At 45.7% G+C, this 24348-nt stretch overlaps 1 protein-coding gene across 4 annotated transcripts in view; it reads right to left on the reverse strand.

Annotated features, from left to right (window-relative positions):
* The window catches only part of ANKRD44 (ankyrin repeat domain 44), a 1456106-nt gene that overhangs the window by 873642 nt on the left and 558116 nt on the right, over positions 1-24348 (reverse strand). For all 4 annotated transcript variants that reach the window (XM_069615728.1, XM_069615729.1, XM_069615727.1 and 1 more), the window contains exons 7-8: positions 16959-17101; positions 8021-8233 (exon numbers count right to left, since the gene is read on the reverse strand). In XM_069615728.1, coding sequence (XP_069471829.1) covers positions 8021-8233; positions 16959-17101 — 356 coding nt within the window. The remainder of the gene's footprint in view (positions 1-8020; positions 8234-16958; positions 17102-24348) is intronic.

Raw genomic sequence — 24348 nt, forward strand, 5'->3', positions numbered from 1 at the left:
TTGCGTGACCTGTAATGGGTGGACTGTGTGGTCCGACAACTGTGCCTAAACTGGGTGTACCCGATCTGTGAAAGCCAAAGAAATATACAGAAAGTAAACAAGTGCATGAAAGAGAGTGCTAAAGTAAGGCAGAAGAAAGCAAGTTGCATGAACTGTCAATAACTAGAAGGAGTATAAAGTTGACCTGGAACTGGTTTTGAATATTGAGAGACTGACCTTAAGTACAAGTTGACAATCTGAGCAAGCTGGTGTCTTGGGTGAGGAGAATCCTGAGACTCATTGAACTATGCTGTTTACTTGGTTAAAGGAATCCTGAGATCTCGTTTTGGAACTGTGCTGTCTTCTTGGGGAAGAGAACCCAGAGATTCCTTTTGAGACTTTGTGGAACTGTTGTGAACTTGGGAAGGGGAGCTGGAAAGTAAGCCCAGAGCCGGAAGAAGTAAAGAACTTTATTTGGAACACAATTCCTTTTGTTGCTGACATCCCTACTGTAAGGAACTGAGGTGGCAACAGTAAAGATAGACACAAGTGATCACAGTTCAACAGTGTTTATTAAACTGTATAAATGGGTGAGAAAACGCCTAACCTAAACCTAAATCTAAGATGGGAGCACGCTACAACCATCAAATAATAAGGCTGTCCTAGTGACATCTTGTCAAAATAAAAGGGCCTATACTAAAATAAACTATTGCTAATCCTTATTAAATTACAAAACAGTGTGGGATAGTGTTCACAAGAAAGTAAAGAAGTTTTCACGAAAATGATAGGTCAGGATGTTATGGCCGTGGCCGGGGTCTCCTTTCCAAGCCTTTTCTAGCACGGGACAAAGGCGGGACTCTCAAGAGCAGCACACGCCAGAGTTTTTCCTGTATGAGGTGACAGTTCCTTTCATCAATGCCCAGACCTTCTGTGTCCAAGCCTCCTTCAAGAAAAGTCTCTTACTTCAAATAGTCTGATACATCGTAAACGATAAAACAAAAGTTCCTTCTAATTCTTTTGTTGTTGGGTGATTACTCTTCACCAGTGGACCTCCCTCCACCGGGCTCCGATCCATTTGTCAACGTTAATCTCCCTCAGTCGGGCTCAGACCAACCAATAGTACTGTCGACATCCCTCTGTCAGGTTCACAATTGCTCCCACAATGCAATTCACTCAGCTTTCTCACAATCTTTTCTCTTGGCGTCCCTCAGTCGGGTTCACTACTGCTTTTCATTCATATTCTTCATTAGCAATATTCAAGAGCATCAATGTCTTTTTAAACAATCACGTTGCTTACTTCCCTTTAAACTTTGAGCCTCAGTCAGGCTTTCTTGCACCCACCAATCAGCCTTTCTTGCAGCCCGCTAGTCAGGCTTTCTCTTGCAGTTCAAACGACGTTCCCCTTAGCAGGGTGCGCACGCCAATTTCACTATTCTTTACGAAGGTGTCCAAGACTTTCGAGTGTACAAGGGATTTGGCTGGACCATTGTATGACCACCTTGACACCTCCTATCAGCCTCCCTAAAGCCTCTTGTTATTTGCCACTGCAACCTTAAGCTCGATGCAATTTGGTTTTTATCAGGTTCCCTCCAGACTCACTGGCTGTGCTGAACTCATTGGCGTTTCTTTTGCTGCTGAAGTCAAGGACGGTGCCTTGATGGTAATCTTGTCTCCCCGCCCTGGCTATAAGTGCCGAAGGGTCCATGTACTGTTGGTGGAGACATATACTGCAAGAGAGTATTGTGAGGTGGCAGAAGAGTGCAAGTCATGGAACGTCTCTGCGTGGTACTAGTTTAGACAAGCGTTGCAGCTGGTTAGGATACAAGAATGCAAGTTCGATTTGAGTGTTTGTTCAATGGCCATGTTTGTTATAAGGAGGGAAATAGAGACAGATCTATTGGTCGTCATTTCCCTTCTGCAACCTCTTACCTCCATGTCCAATGCTCCCATACAGCTTCTCCTGCCACTGACCTCCGCAAAGCAATCTAATGTGGAATTTTCCTCTCTTGTTCACCCACTTTTTCTCTCACTAGGCGTATTATGCAGCAGGGATTAGGGAATGCCAGGTAAGGGAATACAGTGGACAGACTCCAGCCTGCCTTGCACACGTGTGGTGACCTGTTGGTCCTCAGAGATCTTAGCTGGAAAAGCCTGTAAGGCAAAGAACATGTTTGCCAGGTGTTAAGCAATCATAGTTCAGACTAATCTATTAGATTTTGCCCCAGATATCTGCTCCAGTGATTCCAACAGCAATCAGTGAGTGAATACTTGCAAGGATTCAAAGCTGGAGCAAAGGGTGCCCTTAAAGAAGGGTCTCTCCAAGGGCTAGTGTGGAGGCACATGGTTGTAATTAAGATACGAGATGGAGTGAGAGGTTAGTGTTGGGTAACTAATTCTATAGAGGAGACCCCATTCCCTGAACTGTGCACATGCAGAGACATCTGCTAATGTAGAAGGCTGGCTGCAGAAACATGGATGACAGAACAGCTCTACAGTGGAAGTCACGGCTTGATCACGGTTAGTGGGAGCCTTCCACTTTCCTGGTTTTGTGGAAATATACCAGTAGTGTTTGCCACATTCCAAGAAAGCGGATTGGCTGTAGCAGCCACTGCTTTTCATTCTGGGTGTTAATAACAACTGGAGGATAGCAGGTCCACAGATCAGTAAATATACAAGGTGATGGCTGGAAGGTTTTGAAATAATCTGAACCTCTGGCATTGCTCTGGGCAACGCTCCAGACTTTTGTTCTTCGCCTGCCAAGCCATTATAGAAAGGGGAAAGACCATATGCAAATCTTGTTTTGTCCCACCACAAATGGGGCAGTCCAGACTGAACTGCTTGGGGTCACATCCAGTCTGCATGAGACCACAAGCATGCCCAGACATGTTTCGGCCTAATTGGGCATCATCAGTGAGGTGTAACTTGGGTCTCTATGCCCGGAAGGCACAGGACCGACGTCTGGGCATACCCGTCCCACTCGGGGTGATTAAAGCAAAATAAAGGAGCAGCATTTACAGGGCATGACCAAGCCATAAGCAATCATGCTGGATACTGAAATCCTGAGGTTTAATATTAGGAATAAGAAGAAATACATGCATCTAAGTAAACATTTTATAACATAAGGATGCCCATGCTGTTAGGATTAGCCTTCCTTTCTATGGTTCACCTTCTGTATGCTGTATGTATGTGGTGATGTCATTAGTGGAATGCATGAGCTAGCGTGGAGTGTTTGTGTATGAATGGGTTCTAACCCAGGCAGTTGATCTAAGGAAGCCTGGATGGTGGGAGCCAGTGGGTTTCTCTCATGATTTCCTCCTATCTCCTTATGGACTTGATGAGACCTGATTTGTACCTGTAACTGAAGAACCTGAATAAAACAACCACTAAGCATACCTGCAACTGTATCCTGTTTATATCACTATGACCCAGACCGGGTCATAACAATTGGCGACGAGGACTGGTCTCCAACAGGACTGGTTGGATGGACCCTGAAGGCTACAAAGGCTACAAGGCAACAGGCACCTGTGTGTGTGGTCCAGGATAAGGAGAAAGGAGATACTGCTGCGGGGGGTGCAGAGCAAGACTGTACAAGGAGAGGGAACCCACTGCCCCCATGGTCCAGGAAGAGTCCCACCACCCAGGGCTGAGAAAGTGACAGTGCCTTGGTAGGCGCAAGGACAGGCACCCAGGGCTGAGAAAGTGACAGTGCCTTGGTAGGCGCAAAGACAGGCACCCAGGGCTGAGAAAGTGACAGTGCCTTGGTAGGCGCAAGGACAGGCACCCAGGGCTAAGGAAGTGTTTGTGCACTGAGCAGGGCTCAGAAGTACTGGAAGTCCCGGTAGGCACCCTGGGCAGAGTAAAGCAGGCGGCCCTAGTAAGCACCCAGCTGCAAATGGATTGTTCTTATACACTGGGAATAAAGCCTGGGCTGCAGAGGCAGTTTTTAGTTGGTAAACATAAGAGAGAGTGCTAAACTCCATCTGCCCACGGCGCCAGTGAGTGGATGTGCCCACTAGCCAGAGACAGGTTAGCAAGCTGAAGAGGTAAACAGAAGAGAGGGAGCGAGTTCCCAGCTCCCCGTGGTGTCGTAGACTGCTTGCAGCCAAGATAATGGCGCAGTTCTGTCATGGAAGCGCTTTAAAATGGTACGAGAAATGGAGGACCTCAGCAAGGAAACCTCAGCAAGCTCCGAGCGAAAAGAGATCAGTCCCGTGTTTAAGACTTTCATAAAATTAGTTGGACACAGTAAAAGCAGTTTTTTCGTCAGCTGTGTGACGGTTGGTGAGGAAAGCTCAGAGCAGCTCTGCGCTTCAGTGAGACTGATGACATCAGCGCAGCTGGTGTGGGAGCTAGCAATCGTTTGGAACTTTCTGATTGTGTGGCTTTGCGGCATTCTGCGCGAGCTGACCTTACCATGGAATGTTGGGCGCTTACCCGGCGATCGCTTCCGAAACCATTTGAGCTGCCGTGTTTTGGCATTGATTATCAGAATAAAGCACCCATAGCGTCCCTACGTGACCAGGAAGCAAGCAGTGGACCAATCATAGCGTCAATGGGCGTTGTTCAGGAAGCAATCCTGTTGTCGTCCATTCTTAGCTACAGACGGTGACGTGTCTGTGGCTGTGGTTAGCGGCGCAATTAATCTGCAATGGACAACAGCTGGAGTTGTATGTGCCTCGAGGCTGTGTTCCCAGGATGCAACTGAATTCAGTGAGGTACAGTTGTTGAGCGGCTGTTAAAGTTGCCAACCGCTCCGTGATCAAGTGAGAGTGGCCATGTGAGATAGTTGAAATGCACATGGTTTTTCAGTCGCTATGCAGTTAGCTCGGATCGGAAGTGTTTGTTTACCTTTCCGGAATTCCAATGTAACGTTACTTATGGAATGCAAGGATGTTATTAGAGTTGCCTTGTGTGCATGACTCAGATAGATGCCTTTTAAGTTTTACAGCTCTGTAGTTTAACGTGGAATGAGTTTAACAGTTTCTGAGGCTTTGCAGCTAGGATTCGTGGCAAAGGTGGCAACGTGAACTTTTAATATGTCACCAGGAATTTTTCAGAAAAGGTTGCATTAAAACTGTTCAGTTTTAGGCATGGAGAGTTAGTTTGACATATCTCACTAACATTCATAACAATGTTGAGAATTTTGCAGTATGTGAGTAATGAGTTATGTTGCAATTCATGTCTGTTAATCCTATGTTCCATGATCTCTCTAGTTTTTAACCATTTTGAGGATTTTGCAGCTTGTAGCGTTGTTTCCTGCAATGGGCAACATGGACTTATAGATTTTGACACCATAGATATAATTTCTGAGTAATGTCATATTCATGTGTTTAGTTTTGCCAAAAGTATTTTAAGGACATGTTCTTTGATGTGGAGTGTGGGTAGGGCCCTGCCCACACCCCACTATTTCCACCTGTTAGTATCAACATGTCTTTTCTTAAGTGTTGAGTGGTTATGTTGCAAAACTCTTTGAAGATGCATGGCATGCATGTAACCAGTGTGAAGTGTGTGTGCGCTGACTGGTTGTGGCTAATCTAGTGACTCTGCAGAGTCATTGTGTATGTGACTAATGGTAGTCTAGTCAAGTGGCTCAGAGGAGTCTTAATAGTGATTTGTGTGACTAGTGGTAGTCTAGTCAAGTGGCTCAGAGGAGTCTTGATAGTGATTTGTGTGACTAGTGGGACTCTGGTCAAGCGGCTCTGCGGAGTCATGATAGTGAATTGTGTGACTAGTGGTAGTCTGGTCAAGCGGCTCTGCGGAGTCATGTTAGTGATTTGTGTGACTAGTGGTAGTCTGGTCAAGCGGCTCTGCGGAGTCATGTTAGTAATTTGTGCGGCTCTGCGGAGTCATGATAGTAATTTGTGTGGCTTTGCGGGGTCATGATGGTAAATTGTGTGGCTCAGAGGAGTCAGGGTAGTGATTTGTGTGGCTCAGAGGAGTCAGGATAGTGTTTTGTGCTGAGCCATGATGGTGAGTGATTCATATTGTTTTTACTTGAAGTGTTGCTTCTGGAGTCATCCTGGATTTTGTTCTGGGTGGTTCTGGGAGCATGGCAACAGAACATCTTGGTAGTGGGGTTACCTGGTTGTTTTTAGTAGCTATGAGGGCTCGAGGTGTCTGGCCAACACCTCAAGGAAGTATGGTGGTATGGTTGACTGGTTCTCCACTGGTTGCCTCTGTTCTCCGTGTTGCTATAAATGTTGAGTGGTTGAGGATGAGTCAAGTGAGTGTGATTTGGTTGATTGGAGGCGCCTGTCTTTTTAGTTGCCATGAGTCTACGGTCTGGTGTAGTAGGTTAGACATGTTCCTTGTAGGTGTGTAGCGGACTTCGTGCCAGCCCGTATAGGTGGCCGTTTGTGCTCAGGTGTGGCAGTCCTGAGGTCTACCAGTGGCAGTGGTGGACGGGAGGTGTTTTGTTTCCTCAGGTTGTGTATGGAATGCTGGTTAGTAGCCCAGAGGGGCAGGTCTGTGCTCCAGCGTGGCAGGCTGGTGACCCGTTGGTGGCGGCGACGGGTGGAAGGTGATGCGTGATTTCTTGAAGGACAGAAGTTTTGTTGTTTAGTTGGTGGGGTGCCGCTACCTGACTGTTAGTTACGCCTGTTTGTCCAGCTGTTAATTTCTTGGTCTTTTAGAGTGACTGGCAGGGCATCGATGCTTGAGGCCCTTCCAATGGTTAGGTGTGATGACCGCTTTAGGTGTGAGACTGGATTGATTGGGATTGTAAGGGAAGGAGGTGTTAGGGTTAGCCTTCCTTTCTATGGTTTGTAAGGGAAGATGTTAGGATTAATCTTTCTTTGCATGGTTTGTAAGGGAAGGAGGTGTTAGGATTAGCCTTCCTTTCTATGGTTCACCTTCTGTATGCTGTATGTATGTGGTGATGTCATTAGTGGAATGCATGAGCTAGCGTGGAGTGTTTGTGTATGAATGGGTTCTAACCCAGGCAGTTGATGAGACCTGATTTGTACCTGTAACTGAAGAACCTGAATAAAGCAACCACTAAGCATACCTGCAACTGTATCATGTTTATATCACTATGACCCAGACCGGGTCATAACACATGCGCAGCGACTTGCAGTTCTCTAGTGCACAGAACCACATTTCTATGACTGCATTTCGAAAATTGCAATAGAAAATTGCTTGTGTGCATTACACAAACTATTCAATGCAAAAACAAAAAAACAATAACACATGTTAATCTAAGGCCTGGAAGATAATTATTCTCACTTCAATTTCGGTCTTGTGAAAGGCGTGACCTGCTGAGTCATCAATCTTTTTTGATGAGTTGACAGACCAGGAAGTAGGAGAGACAAGACATTTTACTGTCACTTGTGTTGATTATACAATTACCATGATCATCATGATGATGATTATCATCATCATCATCATCATCATTACATAGGCTGTTTCCATCTTGGAAAAGCTCCCTGGTAACAACTTCTCCCCAAGCCCCCATCTCCAACTCAAAAAGTGAATATGCTCCTAAAGGTTGTACGCAAGGCAAAACCGAAGACCTGCTAAGTGGCACCTTAAAAAGAAACCAGCAAAGTCATTTCAACCCAGAGGTCCCCAATCAGTAGGGTTCATTTGATAGACTCTAAACAGTGTGTTCTATGGGCTCCAATAAATAAGCAAACAAAAAATAGGAAGCATAAGATTGGGCACTTTGATTCCAAGTGACTTCAGAAAGCGTGCCAGGCACCCCTGCTTCTACGCCGAAGGGCTCTGGAACTCACCATCCACACTAATAAGCTCAACATACCATCGACCTGGCTTCCAGAAAAGCCTAGAAGACCGCTACTTGAACCGTAATCTCATACACCCAACTCCCTACCTTTCTGTGTTTTATCCTTGGGTAGGATTCCTGGAGGCACTTCAATGGCATGCACACACTTTACAAGTTCAAATACAATACCACTCATTATATAGCCATTAATTTTAATCCTATGATTGTTGGGGGATTTTACTCTGCAAACCAACATAAAGCCTTTACACAGAGAACAAAATACAGCTAAAAGAACAGACTAGAAACATGGGATTTTACCTGAAGATTAACATCCGCCCCGTTGTTGACCAACATCTCCAGACACAGCGCACCATGGGTTGAGGCAGCAGCAAAATGCAAAGGGGTGAAGCCTTTGTTGTTTGGCTGGTTTACATTTGCACCGTAGTCAATTAGTTCATTAACCACTGCATCCTGCCCATTGTAGCAGCCAATGTGAAGTGCAGAATTTCCATAGACGTTTACGTCATCTATCTGAAACAGACAAGTTCAAAGAATGCTTAGGAAACATGCAGAGCACCATCAGTCCCACCTGAACCAGATGACAAGTACCTAAGGGTACATACAATCTAAATTAATATGTGAAATATATTGAAAAGTGGTTGTGGTTTGAAGGCTGTTGTTCATTTCAATAATCAACCATAGTTCATTAAACAAAACTCATTTTGGATTCACAATCCTCCATTGGGAACAAAGCATCATGACTCCTTGAGGCCAATGAATATGCAAAACACCTGCGCTGCGGGAAAGAGCTGGGGTGATGATGAGGCAATCTTTTGCTTTTCCAAAATCGCCTCCTCCCTAAAGCATGAGCCAGAGAAGTGATCCGGGATGGTTTCCAATTCTCAAGCATATGCATTCTGGGGCAACCCAAGGAGGAGTCACTTGCCTCCCTTAACCCCCCCACCCCCTTCACCTTCACGCCAGAAGGATTTCTTCTTCCATAGATCCCAAAACACTGATCTGAGCATCAAAATGAAAGAAAGACTAAGGTCCATGGACAAATAATAGAGGCGGCTGGGCACCACTTAGCTCTTGCCGACTTTCCCAGAATAGCACTCTAGGAAACATCGCTGTCCCACAATTCGCCAGTAAGGCACACATTTGGCTAAGGAGACAGAATGCATCCTACAGCAGCATGCTTTTAACTTCCATTTAATTTGATGTCGGTTCGTAAGCCACCAACCACAAAAAGTAGCCCCAAGTGGAACAGGGATCGAAAGGTGAAAGGAGGGGATGATCTTCCAAGGCTCGGAGCAGTCAAGAACTGGTCCAAGAGAGACGCGGCCGGCACCCAGTTCAGCAGGATAACCTTCACATTCATGGTATAGTTTGTACAGAAATGCACAAGGTCACTTAAATAACTCTAGCTTTCGTTGTTGGCAGTTGGTGTGAAGAGGTTCTTGGTTTCCCTCATTGCAAGGCTCCCCCAGAGGAGAAAGTGAAAGCAAATTTGAATCCTTTTATTCCCCCCAACACCAACAACTGACGTGGCCACAGCTCTGGCTGTTGCCTATGTATGATTTATATGGGCCACACCTGGGATTATTTTCTATAAGGGGATGACGGGGATTATCGAATCTTATGCCATTGGTGTTATTGATGGATTTCAGTTATTTACTGGATGATTTTCCGAAATAAAAATGTGAACAACATGTCCAACTTTTAGAGAAGTGTATGGGCTTTTTCTCAGGAACAGGGCATTCTTAAGCAAGACCATGCAGGTATAAATGCCTCGTTTTATGCCTCGCTCAACAGAGCATCAGCTGCAGCTCTCGGAGGAGTGTCTAGTGCATAGCCCATCACGTGGCTCTGCAGACTTTTTGGACTACAAATCCCATCATCCTTCATCACAGAGTATGATGCGTTGTGATCATGAGAACTGAAACCCAAAACAACTGGAGGGACACATAATCAGGCACTGTGCAGTCATTCAGCTGCTCCATGACTTAGAATGCATCACAGCTCCATCCCATCCATAACTTGTACTGTACCTGTGCTGTGGCCAGTTGTCGGATTTCCGTATCTTTGCATGTGTTAAAAGCGAGACACCAGGGACTGGCTAGTCTGGCCGCTATTCATGTGCATGCGAGATGGTTAAAGAGGAGGGATCCTGGCTACATGCTGTCTCCGCAGAAATGAATTTATTACTCCAACAGCTGTCCCGCTGCAGAGATTTGGCCAGCGGGTCTACATTTTCCAAGGGACATTGTGAGAGGCAGTATTAGACCAGGGACTAGGGATGCAGTAGATAATGGACAAAGAACAGATGTATGGTGAACTCGCCGAGTTTACAAGTCACAAAGAAACTGAAGAGAAGTCCTATTATCAGAAGAGCAAGCAAACGCCACCTTGCAGACCTGATGAGGTATGTCCGAGGAAAGCGGAGAAGCTGCGGAGCAAAACTGAACAGCTCTCCATGTCAGTGGGAATTCCAAGAACGCGCTACATGCTGCAATGCCATTTGAAGACTTGCAGGCCCGCGCCAATCGCCTAAAAGCTAATAAAACTAATAGCTAATACGAAAACACAACTAATAAATCTATAATGAGAAATATTAAAACCAATCCTAAGAATAAACAATTGGCTACGAGAATTTGAATGACAAGGAGGAATAACCAATCAGGGTGAGATTAAAAACCAGGCCCCAGTCCTGATGGTGTAAAGGAGATTTGAGGAATTCAGATGAGGAGAGAGTTCCAGGAGACAGACGTGCATAACACTCAAAAGGGTAGATTCCCGCAGAGAGGAACCAGAGGATGACTACAATCTACAGGAAGGCATGATGCTCTTAAGCAGACCATAATCAAGTAGGCTGTAGACAGTGCAGGCTTGGAGACCCTGGAGAGAGAAGATAACCAAAGTGCGTGCTAAGCTGCTCCCAGACCTGAAGGGAAATGGAAGGCCGGAGGCCACCCAGCGGAGATCCAAGGTAAAATGAGGTAGAAATCTGAACCCGACAGGAGGATGAATTAATATCAGCTGCTTGACAAGGAACATAACGAGTGGGAGGGAAGGGAAATACCCATTGCAGCTTCAATCCTGAGAAAAGGCCATGGTCCGGGAGGCACCTGCTGTGAAGCCGGGAGAAAAGTTTCCAGATCCAGGTGGGACTGGTTGTGAACCCTGAAAATGTTACGGTCCAGGTGCAGAGGCGTAGCCAGGATTGTCTAACAAGTGGGGCCTGAAGATAATGTAGTTGGGCCACCACAGTGACATTAACATCTGTAAATGCCCACACAGCGCTGCTGAGTGGACATTTACAGATTTTGGGTGGGCCTTGCCCGCTCAGGCCCTACCCTGTCTACGCCTATGTCAAGGAGGCACCTGTGGTGTGAACAGAGTTTATAAAGATCGAGAAGAGACCAGGTGAGTGCCTTTGAGAATTCACAAGGCTGGAGGAAGGCCAGAAGGAGTTGCGGCATGGCCAACACAAGTCAGACAAGAAAGAGGCAAGCGTGATAGTGGTATTATTTAGGGGGAGGGTGGTGATGGGAGGAGAAGGAGTAGGGAGAAGGAATAGTAGGAGGTGGAGGAGTAGATGTGGGAAAGAGTTAACAACACAGGATGGATTCAGGGGATACGAGTAGTGAAACATCTAAGGGACAGAAGATTGGTGGGTAGAGACAGGAGGAGAGAATGTAGTAAGAGTAGAAAGGAGTAACCATGGGTGTGACTGAAATAACCTGAATCCAACAGAGTGAGTGCAAGACATTATCTCAACTTCCATAAGAACATTAAAATGTTGTTCGAGTAGGGATAGCTAGGAAGTCCCAGTCTCAACTCCCATAAGAACATTAAAATGTTGTTCGAGTAGGGATAGCTAGGAAGTCCCAGTCTCAACTCCCATAAGAACATTAAATGTTGTTCGAGTAGGGATAGCTAGGAAGTCCCAGAGGGCGTTAGTTGGCCTGCATCTAGGGAATCGTCACTAGTAGAAGACAGAGAATGAACACTAAGGGTCAACATTTGGTAGCACGACCCTAGTTTATAGACACCTGGAGGAAGAGGGTGGTGGCAAGACGAGAGAGAGGGATGGCCGTAGCCCCCACAAAGATGTTAATAAAAACACTTGAACTGTTCCTGAACTGTTCCTGAGTGATTTCTGAGCCATCAGTGACATACACTGGTTTGTGCATCCCTGTATTTTGCCATGAAAAGGTGATGGTGATATATTGGTAAACAAATTACTAAAATGCAGGATCAAGAAACTACTTGCACTTGGATGGGGTGTCAAGAACCAATCAGGTTATTTGGAACGCAAGCAATACGTGCCAGTTTTGCTGCACAGTTCAGAGCAACCAGAGGGACTTCTGAGCAAGCACCTCCTGTTTGCAGTGTTCGAAAGATGCTCACGCTCCAAGTGTGCAGCATTAAGAATGCAAACCTGTCCACAGTGGACACAAACAGTGGACACAAAGCACCCGGGCGATAGTCCAGAGAGTGAATACCCTTGAAGCTCAGAGATCGGGGTTACACCAGCTTGTTAAAGTCCTTGAGTGCTTGTCCGCCATTCGTGCTTCACTCATGCCAGTTAAGTTGAGCTACCTCGGCTTTACCAGCTGGAATACCTTGCATGTGCAGGCTGTAGGCTTTGCTAATGCAGCCAATTGTTTTTAAATTAATAAAAACAGTAGGACATCCTTTTCGGTGAAATACTTTCTTCACCAGAAATTGTCAACCAAACTTAACTCCCTCAGCTAATATATTTCCTGGTCCAGCTCTAGATCAGAAAGAACCAAGAACCCGGACTTTCAAAATTCTGCTTCTTTCAGTCATTGCAATCTTTGTCTAAGAGGAAAAAATGGAAAGAAGGAATTATGAAGAACTCGGAATTCCGAGAAAATGACGGAAAAAAATGCTGAATATGCGTTTACTACACATTCCTCAGTCACAAAAATACAGAATCTGACTTTACCGAATGAGGGGTAAAATGCGATTTTGGGGGGGGGGGGGGGAGGACCCAGCTGGGACAGTTCCAACACACGCTGGGAATAGGGAACTGACGTTACAGGCAGAGACGTTTTATGGGAGGCCAAAAGGGGCTCTTGCCCAGGGCCCCAACCTTGGAGGGTGCCTGCCCCACATGGCTAGCTGATCTGAAGAAGTAAGATTCCATTGTTCACAAGTCCTAAATAGCACACGTCAGGATATTTTATGGGGTGCTGCTGAGGCTCTAAACCCATTGCCTTTCTGTTTTGGCAAGTGCATTCTGCCTTGATCAATTCATCAGCTATTGCTTTCTGTGTTCAATGTGGTATACATAGTTTGTGTGTTCCTTATGGCACAACTCTGTAGCATTCTTTCCTTCCTGTGGGAATTATGTTGATCATGTGCAATAGGCAATGGTGAAATGCATATTGATAAATTGAGTGCCACAATGGTTCAGAAGTTAGCTCAATGTGTGAAGCACCCATTGCTGAGATGTGTGTTCATATGCAAACTTAGAATATCACATTCCAGTAAGGCTGGCTGAGCCTTTCCTATGTCTGAGGTTTATCAACCTGCCTTTATATGTACTTGGTTTTGCAGAACAACATCTGCTTTATCAGCAATGTACCTGTACGAGCAGTATTACCCAAATTGTGTGAACATAATTGTTTGAATGAACAATTGACCTAATTTCAAGGGTCCGAATTGAGCTTTTCACAATTAACCGAATATATATATAGGGTTTTTGTGGGGGTTTTGCCTTGGGTGGGGGTCTTGCGGGGGTTTCCCCCGCACATATGTAACAATTGACCTTCACAATTCAGTCAATTGTGAAAAGGTGTCAGACAAAGGACCGACCTCCCCAACCTCCTCCTCACCAATACTTTCAGAAGAGTTGTCCTTGGAACTGGCGGGGGTCTTCCTGCACAACTGCCAGTCTTCTGAGGACTGTCCCTTCCTTGACTTCCTCTTCTTGTCGTGTAAATAGGGCTTAGCAACCTCAGAGGCCACCTTGACAGGAAGTGTAACCTATCAAAGGTGAACCCCGAGGAGCTAGACCCCCAAAGTACCAGGGAAAAAGCCTCTCGGGCACCAAAAAACCCTGGGTGAATTGCAAGATGAATAAATGGCTGACTTCACAAGCCTTGTCCTTTAGTCTTGAGGCAATTCCGGAAAAACAGGATAAATGCAAGCAGAGGTCCAAAAGATCAACAGGATACAGGGAATGGCCCAAAGAGCGAAACTAAGCGTGGGTGTAATGACAGGAACGGGGTGGATCTTGAGACAAGGGAGAGAAAGACAGAAACTGAAGATAGGGTGGAAAACCCAGAAATAGTGTCACGGAAGAAAGGCAAGCAATGGATGTTAGAGGAGAAAGGAAACACCCCAAATCCAACAGGGAACCACGGAAACACCTACCGTGAGATGAGACCAAGAGGAAGAAAATAGTAGTTACCGGAGACGCTTACCAAGCGGAACCGGAAACTAAACAGGAGTGTTAGAGCAAGGCTTCCGGACGATAATAGAAGGAGGATGAAAAAAGAATGAAGAAAGAGGAGTACGTGGAGAAGCAAAACTAAGCATCTAGGAATAGAAACTAGGTAAGGGGAAGCAAGCGAACTGCAAGGGTGATTCGGAGCGGGATCCAGACACACCGGCGGCAGAACACAGCGTTGACGGCGTACAAAGACATGGACAGATACAACGCGCCGAAGAGGGGGCGTGTCTCGTCTTATAGTTGCGGCCGCCATCTTGGGTGAGGACTAGACCGGGGGCCATAACCTCCAGGTCCTCCAAAAGCTCCACGGGCGAAGTCTGACAAAAGGTCAATTGTCATTCGAGCAATTGTGACTCGAACAATTCATATACAACCCCTGTACCAGATAGGGGTTGCTATAAAAACTAACATATCATCTGTATGGTGAAGGTCTAGAAATTGGTTTGTTCAGATGGGGTGTTGTAAAACCTAGGCAATCGTCTCCAACGATGGCATACACTGTAAGTCCAAGGGGTGAATAAGGATCCAAATTCAAGACTATTGAACAACAGCATTCATGTTTGTATCCTGGATTTGCCAGCAGACGATACAGTGATCCTGGTCAAATCATCTATATATCTTACATTAGTGTGCTGTCTTCTGCGAGGTTTGCCTTCTTGCATGCTGCTGGTATTGTTTAGCCCATTACTTGATCGTTCTTCTTATGTAGGCCATTTGGGTGGAAGGGTTGGTAGACAGAAGAGAGTGCACCATATGTTGCATGCCTCAGGCAATCATATTTTATGCACGTTTATAAATGAAAATGTCACAAGCCATTGTTTTGGATAAAATACAAAAGACAACCCCAGATTATATTTGTTAAATCACATCGATTGGCATGCTGGTTCTTATATACTTCCCTTGATGATGGAGAGAATGAAGCTAGAATCATTCCCATTTTGCATAACTCCCTTCTATAATATTTTGTTTAAACATGGTCATGTTTGGTAATGTGATCTGTGTACTTTCCAAGTCCGTTTTTTTAATAAAATGAGATTGTTTTAAGTTCATGGTTAGAACTTGAAAAGAAAGTGTTTAAATGCAGAAATTGCAGAGCTAGCACAAATCCCAGCTTCACCCCTTCTCCTCTTAACCAATGTGTGATCCTGGGCATCTCATTTAATCTTGTATTGCCTAACCTCTCAATATTGCCAATCCCTAAACCTTCCAAAACTGTCACTTCGAGTGATTTCCTTCTCATGGTATCATCTTCATAAAAGCATTATTCATGGTTTCACTGTTAATAGGGAGCATATTTATATCGCACACACAAGCATTTGTTCCTTTGATATCTAATGGCAACACAATTTGAAAACCATATCCCACTTCTTATCACAGTCTGTCTGGATAAAGACACTTTCCTGGTTGCTTCTAATCTGCCTCAACTATCCCAATTAGAAAACCATATCCCACTTCTTATCACAGTCTGTCTGGATAAATACACCTTCCTGGTTGCTTCTAATCTGCCTCAACTATCCATGCTACAGCATGTGTAGCATTCTTCTTCCTTCCAATTGGTGGTCTCTATTCATGCATGAGCACTTTTGCATTCTGTGAGGCAGCTAATGTGAGTTCTCTATCTATTATTGGTTACATGTACCTTTTACAAACAGTCCTGCATTAATACTACATCTACCTTCCTGGATGTTATTGATAAAATGTATCCTGCATGTACTAGAACAGTAACCCCTTTGCAGACTGCTAATGTTGGTCTTCAAATGTTACTTGTTTATCATTCTGATTAGAGCAAAAATGAAGAGGGCAAGGGGACTTAAAGGGAGTAAACGTGCATATTATGCTGCGAGTTACCATATCAAACTATAGGTTGTTTTCTTGATCCCTTAATTCCTTTGGTTTGGTGGAGTGGGGCCCCAAAGATGTCCGTGCTTAAAATGGCCCTGGTTGCAGGGGTAGGGGGGAGTCGAGGCACGGGAAAAAGTGTGCCGCAGAGAAGTATGGGTGTAAAGGTGTCGCAGGTATGGGCAAGCAGGAAAAAGTGTTCTATGCAATCACTGAGCAATGCGATTTTCGTATTCGACATTTTCGTCGTCGGAATTTCGGGCCGCGCAGTGATCCCATAGATCCAAAGACTGGAGCAAAGCTCCTTACCTCCATTCCCCATTCCATGTTCTGTTCTTCCATCCGTAAGGTTCTACGTGATATTTCCCTTCTCTAGAGTTTTTTAAATACTTTATTTGCCTTCTTCTGGCACACTGGAAAATATCTTGAGTAAGCAGGTTTTCCTGAATTTAGAAATTTTGCAGACCCTTCAATTAGCTAAATTATGAATACATGGAAACTAACAACAAGGCAGAGAAAAGCACAATCAATAACCACAGTAAGGAATATGTGTATGCAAAGTAAAGACAGATGAAAATTCATATTAAAGTAACCTACGACTTATGTGTGATATTTTTGAAAGGTAGTTTTTCTCAATAACTATTACAGAGAAATGCCCATAACACTAAGCACAAGAAGAACAAATAAAAACAATAAAGCCACCAAAAAACCAAAGCCACAATAAAGATAAAATAACACTCAAAGAAAAACAGGTTATGTCAATTTGAAACATAAAAAGGCAGATGGAGATCACCCCATAGTTTAATAGCGGAGCCAGGGTAGCAAGGGAAATGCATGCAAGCATGGGGCACAGCAAAATAACATGCATGGGTGTTTTCCTGCGTACTTTTTGCCTAATGGTTGAGCAGTGCCATTTCCGGTGCCACTTACCTCCACACCCAGATTCAGAAGGTGCTTGACTACACTGATCTGGCCATTGGAGGCAGCAGCGTGGATCGGGGTGTACCCCTTCTTGTCCTTACACGTAACTTCTGCCCCATGGTTAATCAGCAATGCAACAACTTCAAGATGACCTGCAGGTGGCAGAAAGAACATTATTAGACAGTACATCGATCGCTTTCTCCGTAAACTATACTATTGAAATTCCCATTTCTTAATACATTCGAACCTTTTGAAGGCACTTGTATAGACAATAGGAGGGAGGTGTCACAACTACGATTCCAGAAGGGAAACACCTAGGGATTCTCCTAGTTCTATAAATGAGCCCGAGATCTAGAAGGCGTGGGGAGCCATAATAAGGAGACAGACACAAGCTTAAGTGTTTACAACCTCTTTATTTATATAATATGAGGGTTGGGAATTATCCCCTAACTCAATGAGGGGTTTCCCTGCCTCAACAAAACGAATGTAATAGTCGTCAGGATGTCAAATCAAAATGTCCACCGTCCTGTGTCCAAAACCTATTCTGACCCTCACGCTCAATTATTCAAAAACTACTACAAGGAAACACAATGTATGGTAGCCTGCTTTCCTGCAGCTATTCTTTGCTGTCCAGGCACCACTGTCTAAGTGGTATTATTGGTGGCTTGTTTTATGCCAAGGGGACAATCCTCGTCCTCGGTCTTACTGTCTTGTCTTCACCATGCCAGGGGGACAGTGCCCTTCCATGGTCTTTCCTTTCTGGAATCCTCTTCCCCTGATGGCCTATCAGGGATGTCCCACCCATTTCGTTGGGGCCCTTCTCTCACCTACTACATATGTTTGCTGGCTTTGGATATTTCTCGTGGTGCACTTGGTCTTCACTCCTACCAAGGGTACCAGGTTTCTCACTATTGACTGACACAAGGAGGATTGGGGCCCTTCTCGTGTCTCTTTTCACCTGGCGTGTCCAACTGGGCTCTCCCTTCTGCCCAGTGCTTGTAGGAACATGTTTGTTGCTCAGGATCCTCTGTCAGCCTCGTTCATTTGTTGGCTGTCGGAATAGCTCACATCCTTGGTGGTTCTCTTACCAAGGACTGTGTTTCAATCCCATATCTAATGGTATTGGGGCTTGTAGCCCGTCAAACGCTCCCTTCATTATGCTGGTTTCCTTTCTCCACCAGCAGTTTGAGTTCTCTTTTGCTGATTTGGGGAGATTGTTTTTAATTGGTGATATGGGAACTTCTACAAATCATTTTTAAGCGTCTAGGGACCAACACTATTCGTTTTAGTCAATTGTATTGCAGGTTAACCTCTGCAAGTTACCTCCTTTTAAATATTCTGGTCCCCTAGCCCCCCCAAGCGTTCCCTTTCCCAAATGTCCTCACGGCGCGGCTTACCTTGCAGCTGCCTGTGGAGGTCTTTGAAGACCGTCAGGGACGTGGCCGCACTCCCCCTGATCTGTGTTCTCTTTTACCAGCTGTTGAATGCTTTGCTTAGCGGGCTATTTTCCCGCTGTTTTTTACTGCACCTCCACTCGCTGGGACTTTTGCGAAGAGATAGCTCTACTTCCTATTCATTGTTTTCACTTGCTGCATGCCGCCACGTCGCAGTTCCGGGCCTCGTCAATTGCTTCAGGAGTAGCGCTTTTTCAGCGTAGGACTTATACATTTGGTCCCGCCTCGCAACACGGCTTTGTTGCCTACACCGCCACTCCAGAGACCTCCCTCTGGGAGTTTTTTCTGTGTGCCAACAGCCGTTCTCTTTTTCACTCCGTGATGGTAGCTCCACCTTGCTCTACCTCTTTTCACTCTTCTGGCTGCTTCTTCCAATTTCTACAAGTCTTATGCTCCACTCTGCCTCTACTACTATGTCTATGTCTGCTGCCTTCAGTACCACCTCTGCTGCTTCTACCTTCCAACCCTGATCTCCGTCCTTTTTCTCTTTTGTTGTCGGGCTTCCCAATGGAAATAAAAAAGGACTATTGTTTTGTGGGTTCCATGTGAGAATGCCCCTGCAAAAAAGTTGTCATACAAGAATGGTGCTGTTTTATTGCAGCGACATTATCATATGAAACCTGCGGGGGACACCCCTGCAACCCCCACATTTGCTTAAATGGTGCGGGGCTACCCCTGCTCCCATTTACAACATATATTGTCCCCATAAATAATGTCACCTATGCCATTTACCGGAGACTATATGTATAGCTACATTATTTATGGGGACAATATTACCTGATACCAGTTTTGTGTGTTGGCTTCCACTCCTTTTCCCTCTGGATGTATATGATATATGTAATTTATAACGCGCCTGTACACAAGTGTTTCTAGGCGTGACAAGACAAGGGAGGGAAGACCGCGGCGGGAGGACAAGACAAACGATTTTACTAGACCTTGGGCCTCATTACGACCCTTGCGCTAAGGGATTACCGGTACTGGTAAGGGTACCCGTACCGGTTCTCCCTTAGCGCCTGATTACGAGGTCCCTTTGCAGGTTCCCACCTTAACGGCTGGTTTTACCAGCCGTTAAGGAAAGGACCCACAAAGGGACCTTGGTGCTAATTACGGCACCGCAATTTGCGGTACCATAATTACCGCCTTCCCCATTCCGATTATGCCCTATGGGGCAAAAATGGGAATGGGGAAGGGCCATGGAAGAAGGGGGAATTACCGCCCCGCCAACCTTGTAATGGGGTGGTAATTCCCCCTTTCTCCATGGCGGAGTCGGTAAGTTACCGGCATGGACCATGGTGCTATTAGCACCATGGTTTTCAGCCTGGGTCGTAATAAGGCCCCTTGTGTCATTCAGATCGTGCAAGTGCAACAATGCAAAGTGCAGGGGAAAGGGAGAGGGGGAAGTGCCAGGTAGAGGCAAGGGGTAGTGGAGCCAGGGCAGCATGGCTCTGGGTAAGTGCAAGGAGGAGGGGACTGTAAAGGTTTATGTTACAGTCCGAGTACCCTGAGATGGTGGCTTGACCCTAGAGTAATACATATACCCATATGGTATATTAGGATTGACCTTGTATGGTGTGGTAAGAGGTTGTATTAATTTTCTGGGCTTCGGGTGGGGGTTATGTTTCGCCTCCTTATTTCCGGGACGAGATCATCTGATTCGTCACAAAGGTCACTCATCTCACGCGAACCAGAAACAACAGGGAAGGAGACGAGGATTAGACTTTTAAGGAGAACATGGAAGTAACATCATGGCTTAAATTGCACTTCATGCCTGACTCCTCCTACCACTAAGCACTGTCAGGGCTAATTATGAACAACTTTAATGGCACTCAATCAACTCCAGAAGAGGGCTGACTTCAACAAGCCTGGAGTCAAACCCGTGACAAAGCTGCAAACATGTGTGAAACGGACGCTTAACTCACTTAGCCATATTAATAGCATGATGGCGAGGTAGGCTGGAGCTTAAGGATGTCCAAAGTAGCTCAAATATTCGTGCAAGGTAAATTTACTGGCATAGCCATGGGGGGGTCAGGGGGGGCATGGGGGGATTTAAGGATTCGTTGTATGATGTATTGCGTATACTGAAATCAGCTTGCAACATTCTTGACGAGGTGAATAACATTTCTGTTAAAGTTGGTACAGTCTCATTCCCTTTTCCCCTATCCTATTCGCTTTAGCCATAGAACCAGTGGCCTGTGTTCTCAGGGAATATCATGCCCATAGGGGTGTTTCACTTCGATCCCATACGTCTATTGTTTCCTTGTACGCGGATGACATGTTAATTTACATAAATACCTGCAAATTAATCTGAATCCTGTGGTGGAGGAGATCCAGGAGTTTGGGGCTCTGTCTGGTCTTTGTATCAATTGGGCAAAATCTGAGGTGCTTCCACTTACCCCCGGCGTTTCCCCTACAGATATTGGCGACTCTTTTGCGTGGCGTCCACTAGGCATTCGTTATTTGGGTATCCGGGTATCCACATCCCCTGTTAGGCTTTACGAGGAGAATTATCTCACTGCCTTAAAACTCTTGGAGCACAGAGGGGACGCGTGGGCCTGCCTTCCTCTTTCTCAGGCCGCTCGCATTGCATTGTCTAAGATGGTGGTTTTGCCTAAGTTGTTATATGTGTTCAACAATGTACCGATTTGGCCTCCTGTTTCTTTTTGGCGACGTGTGAAGACCTTGATGACTAAACTGCTATGGGCTTGGAAGCATCCTCGTGTCTCCCTGGAAACTATGTGTCAACCATATTCCCATGGGGGAATGGACGTGCCAGATCTTTATTTATATTATTTGGTAGCTCAGGCGCAGTACGCTGTGTGGTGGTGGTCCCCCTCGGTTGACCTACCGCATTCTCGTTTGGAGAAGGCCATTGCGTATCCTGACTATCTTAGGGGTCTCTTATGGGCTCCGCGGGAGAGATGTCCCAGGGCTGAGATCCAACCTATTGACATCACTATCAGAGCCTGGCATTGGCTCGCGGAGTGGATTGGTTTGTCCCAGTGGTATGCTCCTGCGATGGCCATATATCGCGTTCGGGGCATCCCGCTCACACATGAGACAGTGTTTATACAGCACTTCTCTAACCTCCAGATTCATACTTTGGGGAATGTTGCGCCAGACGGTAAATTTGTGCTCTGGGAAGATCTCATGGCAAGGGGCCCTTGGAACCCTATAACACAGCTTTTGTATTTTCGGTTGAGGGAGGTGCTGAGAACCAGGTGGAGTGAGTTCCCGGTCGACCCTCTCATTTCATACGCCGCTCAGCCAGCATCCACTAAGAAGCTAATCTCGACTCTGTACGGTATGGCCCGGGCGACTCACCCTCCATCTCGTACTTGCTATAGGGGTAGGTGGGAGGGCGCCCTGGGGAAAGTGTCGTCGGAAGAGCAGTGGAGCCAAATTTGCACTCAGACCAGGGCCATTTCTGTCAACTGTAGATTTCGCTTGATACACTTTAAGTGTTTACATCAAACATATCTTTACTCTCCAAGAATACACAAGATGTTTCCTCTTCAGCCCCTGGAGTGTAAGAGGGGATGCCAAACCCCTGCTGACTTCCTTCATGTGGTGCGGTTGTGCCCCTTGGTTTATGCTCTTTGGTCGAGTATAGCAGAGGCTATGTCGAGTATGATTGATATTGCTATTCCCCTTACCCCCGAATGCTGACTGCTGGCACTGATGGATTTTGGCTCCGTTTGCCAGAGACGCCTTGTTGGCATGGCTTCAGTTGTGGCTAGGTCACTATTGGCACGGAAGTGGGGAGCCCCGGCACCACCCTCGTTCCAGCACTGGCTCAATCTTATGGTGTGCTGTGAAGACAGAGAGACTCAGTACAATTTAACGCTTCCAACTACCAGCAAACCTAAGAACTATTGGAGCCCTTTCAGCAGCTCTATGGCTAGGAAGGAGGACTCGGAAGCGGGCTCAGACTTGTAGTCGATGGAGTGGCGATCCTGGGGTATATCCTACTCTACATGGGCTGTGCAATGTTATGGTCGCAATTTAAGGACGGTGGTACGGTGACGGAGTTAAATTTCTGTCTATAACTGTTCTTAGTTAAATGGTTCTCCTTACCTTGGTGCTAAAGTAATTTGCTGACAATATGCTTGGGGAGACGGTGGGGATGGGGGGTGGGCTCCAGGAGGGTTTTGTTTCTCTGTGGTATTTAGTTGAGGCGGTTCCTCGTCTGTATGCTGTTGCGTAATGTTTATTGTATGTTGTAAAATGCAAATAAAGACAATTTAAAAAATAAAACTTGGTAGGTCTCATCAGATCATTGCCAGAACTGTGACCTCATGCGCATCTTATTTGGGTTGTATGTGTTTGAGCAGGATTAAGTTTTGATGTCTACTAATGAATGTACACCAAAATACACCATTCTAACATAGGTCGGCACACATGCGTATTGCCCCAAACATCAGTTCTTCTTCAGCTGGAGTTTGCGACATTGTCTGCGTACACCATTGTGAGAAAACTCGTCGGCCCTAACATTTGACTAGTTTTCTGTGTGTTAATGTGGGCTTTTGACTATGTGAGGATTCTCCTAATCCCACTAGCCCATGAGATGGAGGAGCCCCTCCCCCACTGCCCCGATTCATACAGCAACATATATGATGGGGGAGCCCCTAGTAATGGCAATTCCTTTCAAGGCCAGAAGCTAGACACCGTTTGTGTTTAATATTTCCTTTGTGCTTTCTTACCAAGCTGCAAAATTAACTTTTGCAAATGGCTGCAAGCGCAAGTAGCATAAACATATTTCAATACATTTTTATGCAGGTTTCTCTGCATTATTCAGTGTAAATGAACTAGATCTTTGAATATGTTTTTTCAAAATGTATCCAAATTCAGGGCTTTAAAAGGGTATTTCTCAAAACATCGCACACACTTTGTTGGGCTTTCCCGCTTAATATGATCAAATATGAAGACCGACTATGACGATCAACATTTAGAGTTCGTTTTTACAGATGGAATTCTTGAAATGATTGATTTATGAAACTAATCGAATGTGAGCAATGCACCGAGAAAAACGTGCAGCTGCTCTCGCCTGGACGCTTCGGGCAGCCTCCTCCTCAGCAGGATTTCCCATATGCAAGATTGGAGGGCAGTGATCACGAGGAATGGGATGTACGCACAGAAACGACAGTTTAAAGCTTTGAGGAAATCTCTCAATTCCTGGTGGGCTACTGTGATCAGTTGCGCCGCTCCCTTCTCAATCTCCCAAATGCTTTGCCCATGCCTTTCCCCCCTCATCTGCCAACCTGCAAGTGCTCGATTTGTTGCTCATGGGATACAATGTCTCTATTCGAGATAGTCCCAGAGAGCGAGAGAGGGGACTGCCAGGTGGCACTGGAACTGGAGAAACGGCACCCGTCTAGAGATGGCTAGAGGTAGGAGTGCAGGCTTGCCCCCTTTCCATCCCCCAACTTACCAACTCAACGCTAAAACCTCCTAGCACCTTACACTATCACCACAACCCCCCTCAAGATGGCCGCCACATGCCTAAGCATTAGCACATCAAACCATTACTAGTCTCTCCCCCTTGAGCCCTAGCACGCTTGCGTGTATTAGCGGCTAACAAGACCTAAAGCGCTGTAGTCCACCAGAACGTAGCCTCCTCGTGTGGAGAACCTATTTCCAACCTGCACCCATCAACACTGGCTTCACATCTGCCGCTCCCCCACTGTCCTGCAAATGATCCTTCCAAACCACTTTTTTCTTACAGAGCCACCGTGCAGCGAGGCCACCAATAGTAGTAGACGAGAACACCACAAGACCCTTTACATTACATTACTTACATTACCAACATTTTAAAAAAGTAATTTGCAGGTTCCCATAAATCTCCAAGTGAGACTTGGGTAGGCTTTCGAGTCTGGGAGATTTTTGGTATTGTTGAATCTCCGCTCCGGGGAGGCTTGAGGTCTATAGTTCACGTCAAGGGATGTTTT

Source organism: Ambystoma mexicanum, chromosome 9 (assembly GCF_040938575.1).
Source record: "Ambystoma mexicanum isolate Mex_15411 chromosome 9, UKY_AmexF1_1, whole genome shotgun sequence".
Taxonomy (NCBI): domain Eukaryota; kingdom Metazoa; phylum Chordata; class Amphibia; order Caudata; family Ambystomatidae; genus Ambystoma; species Ambystoma mexicanum.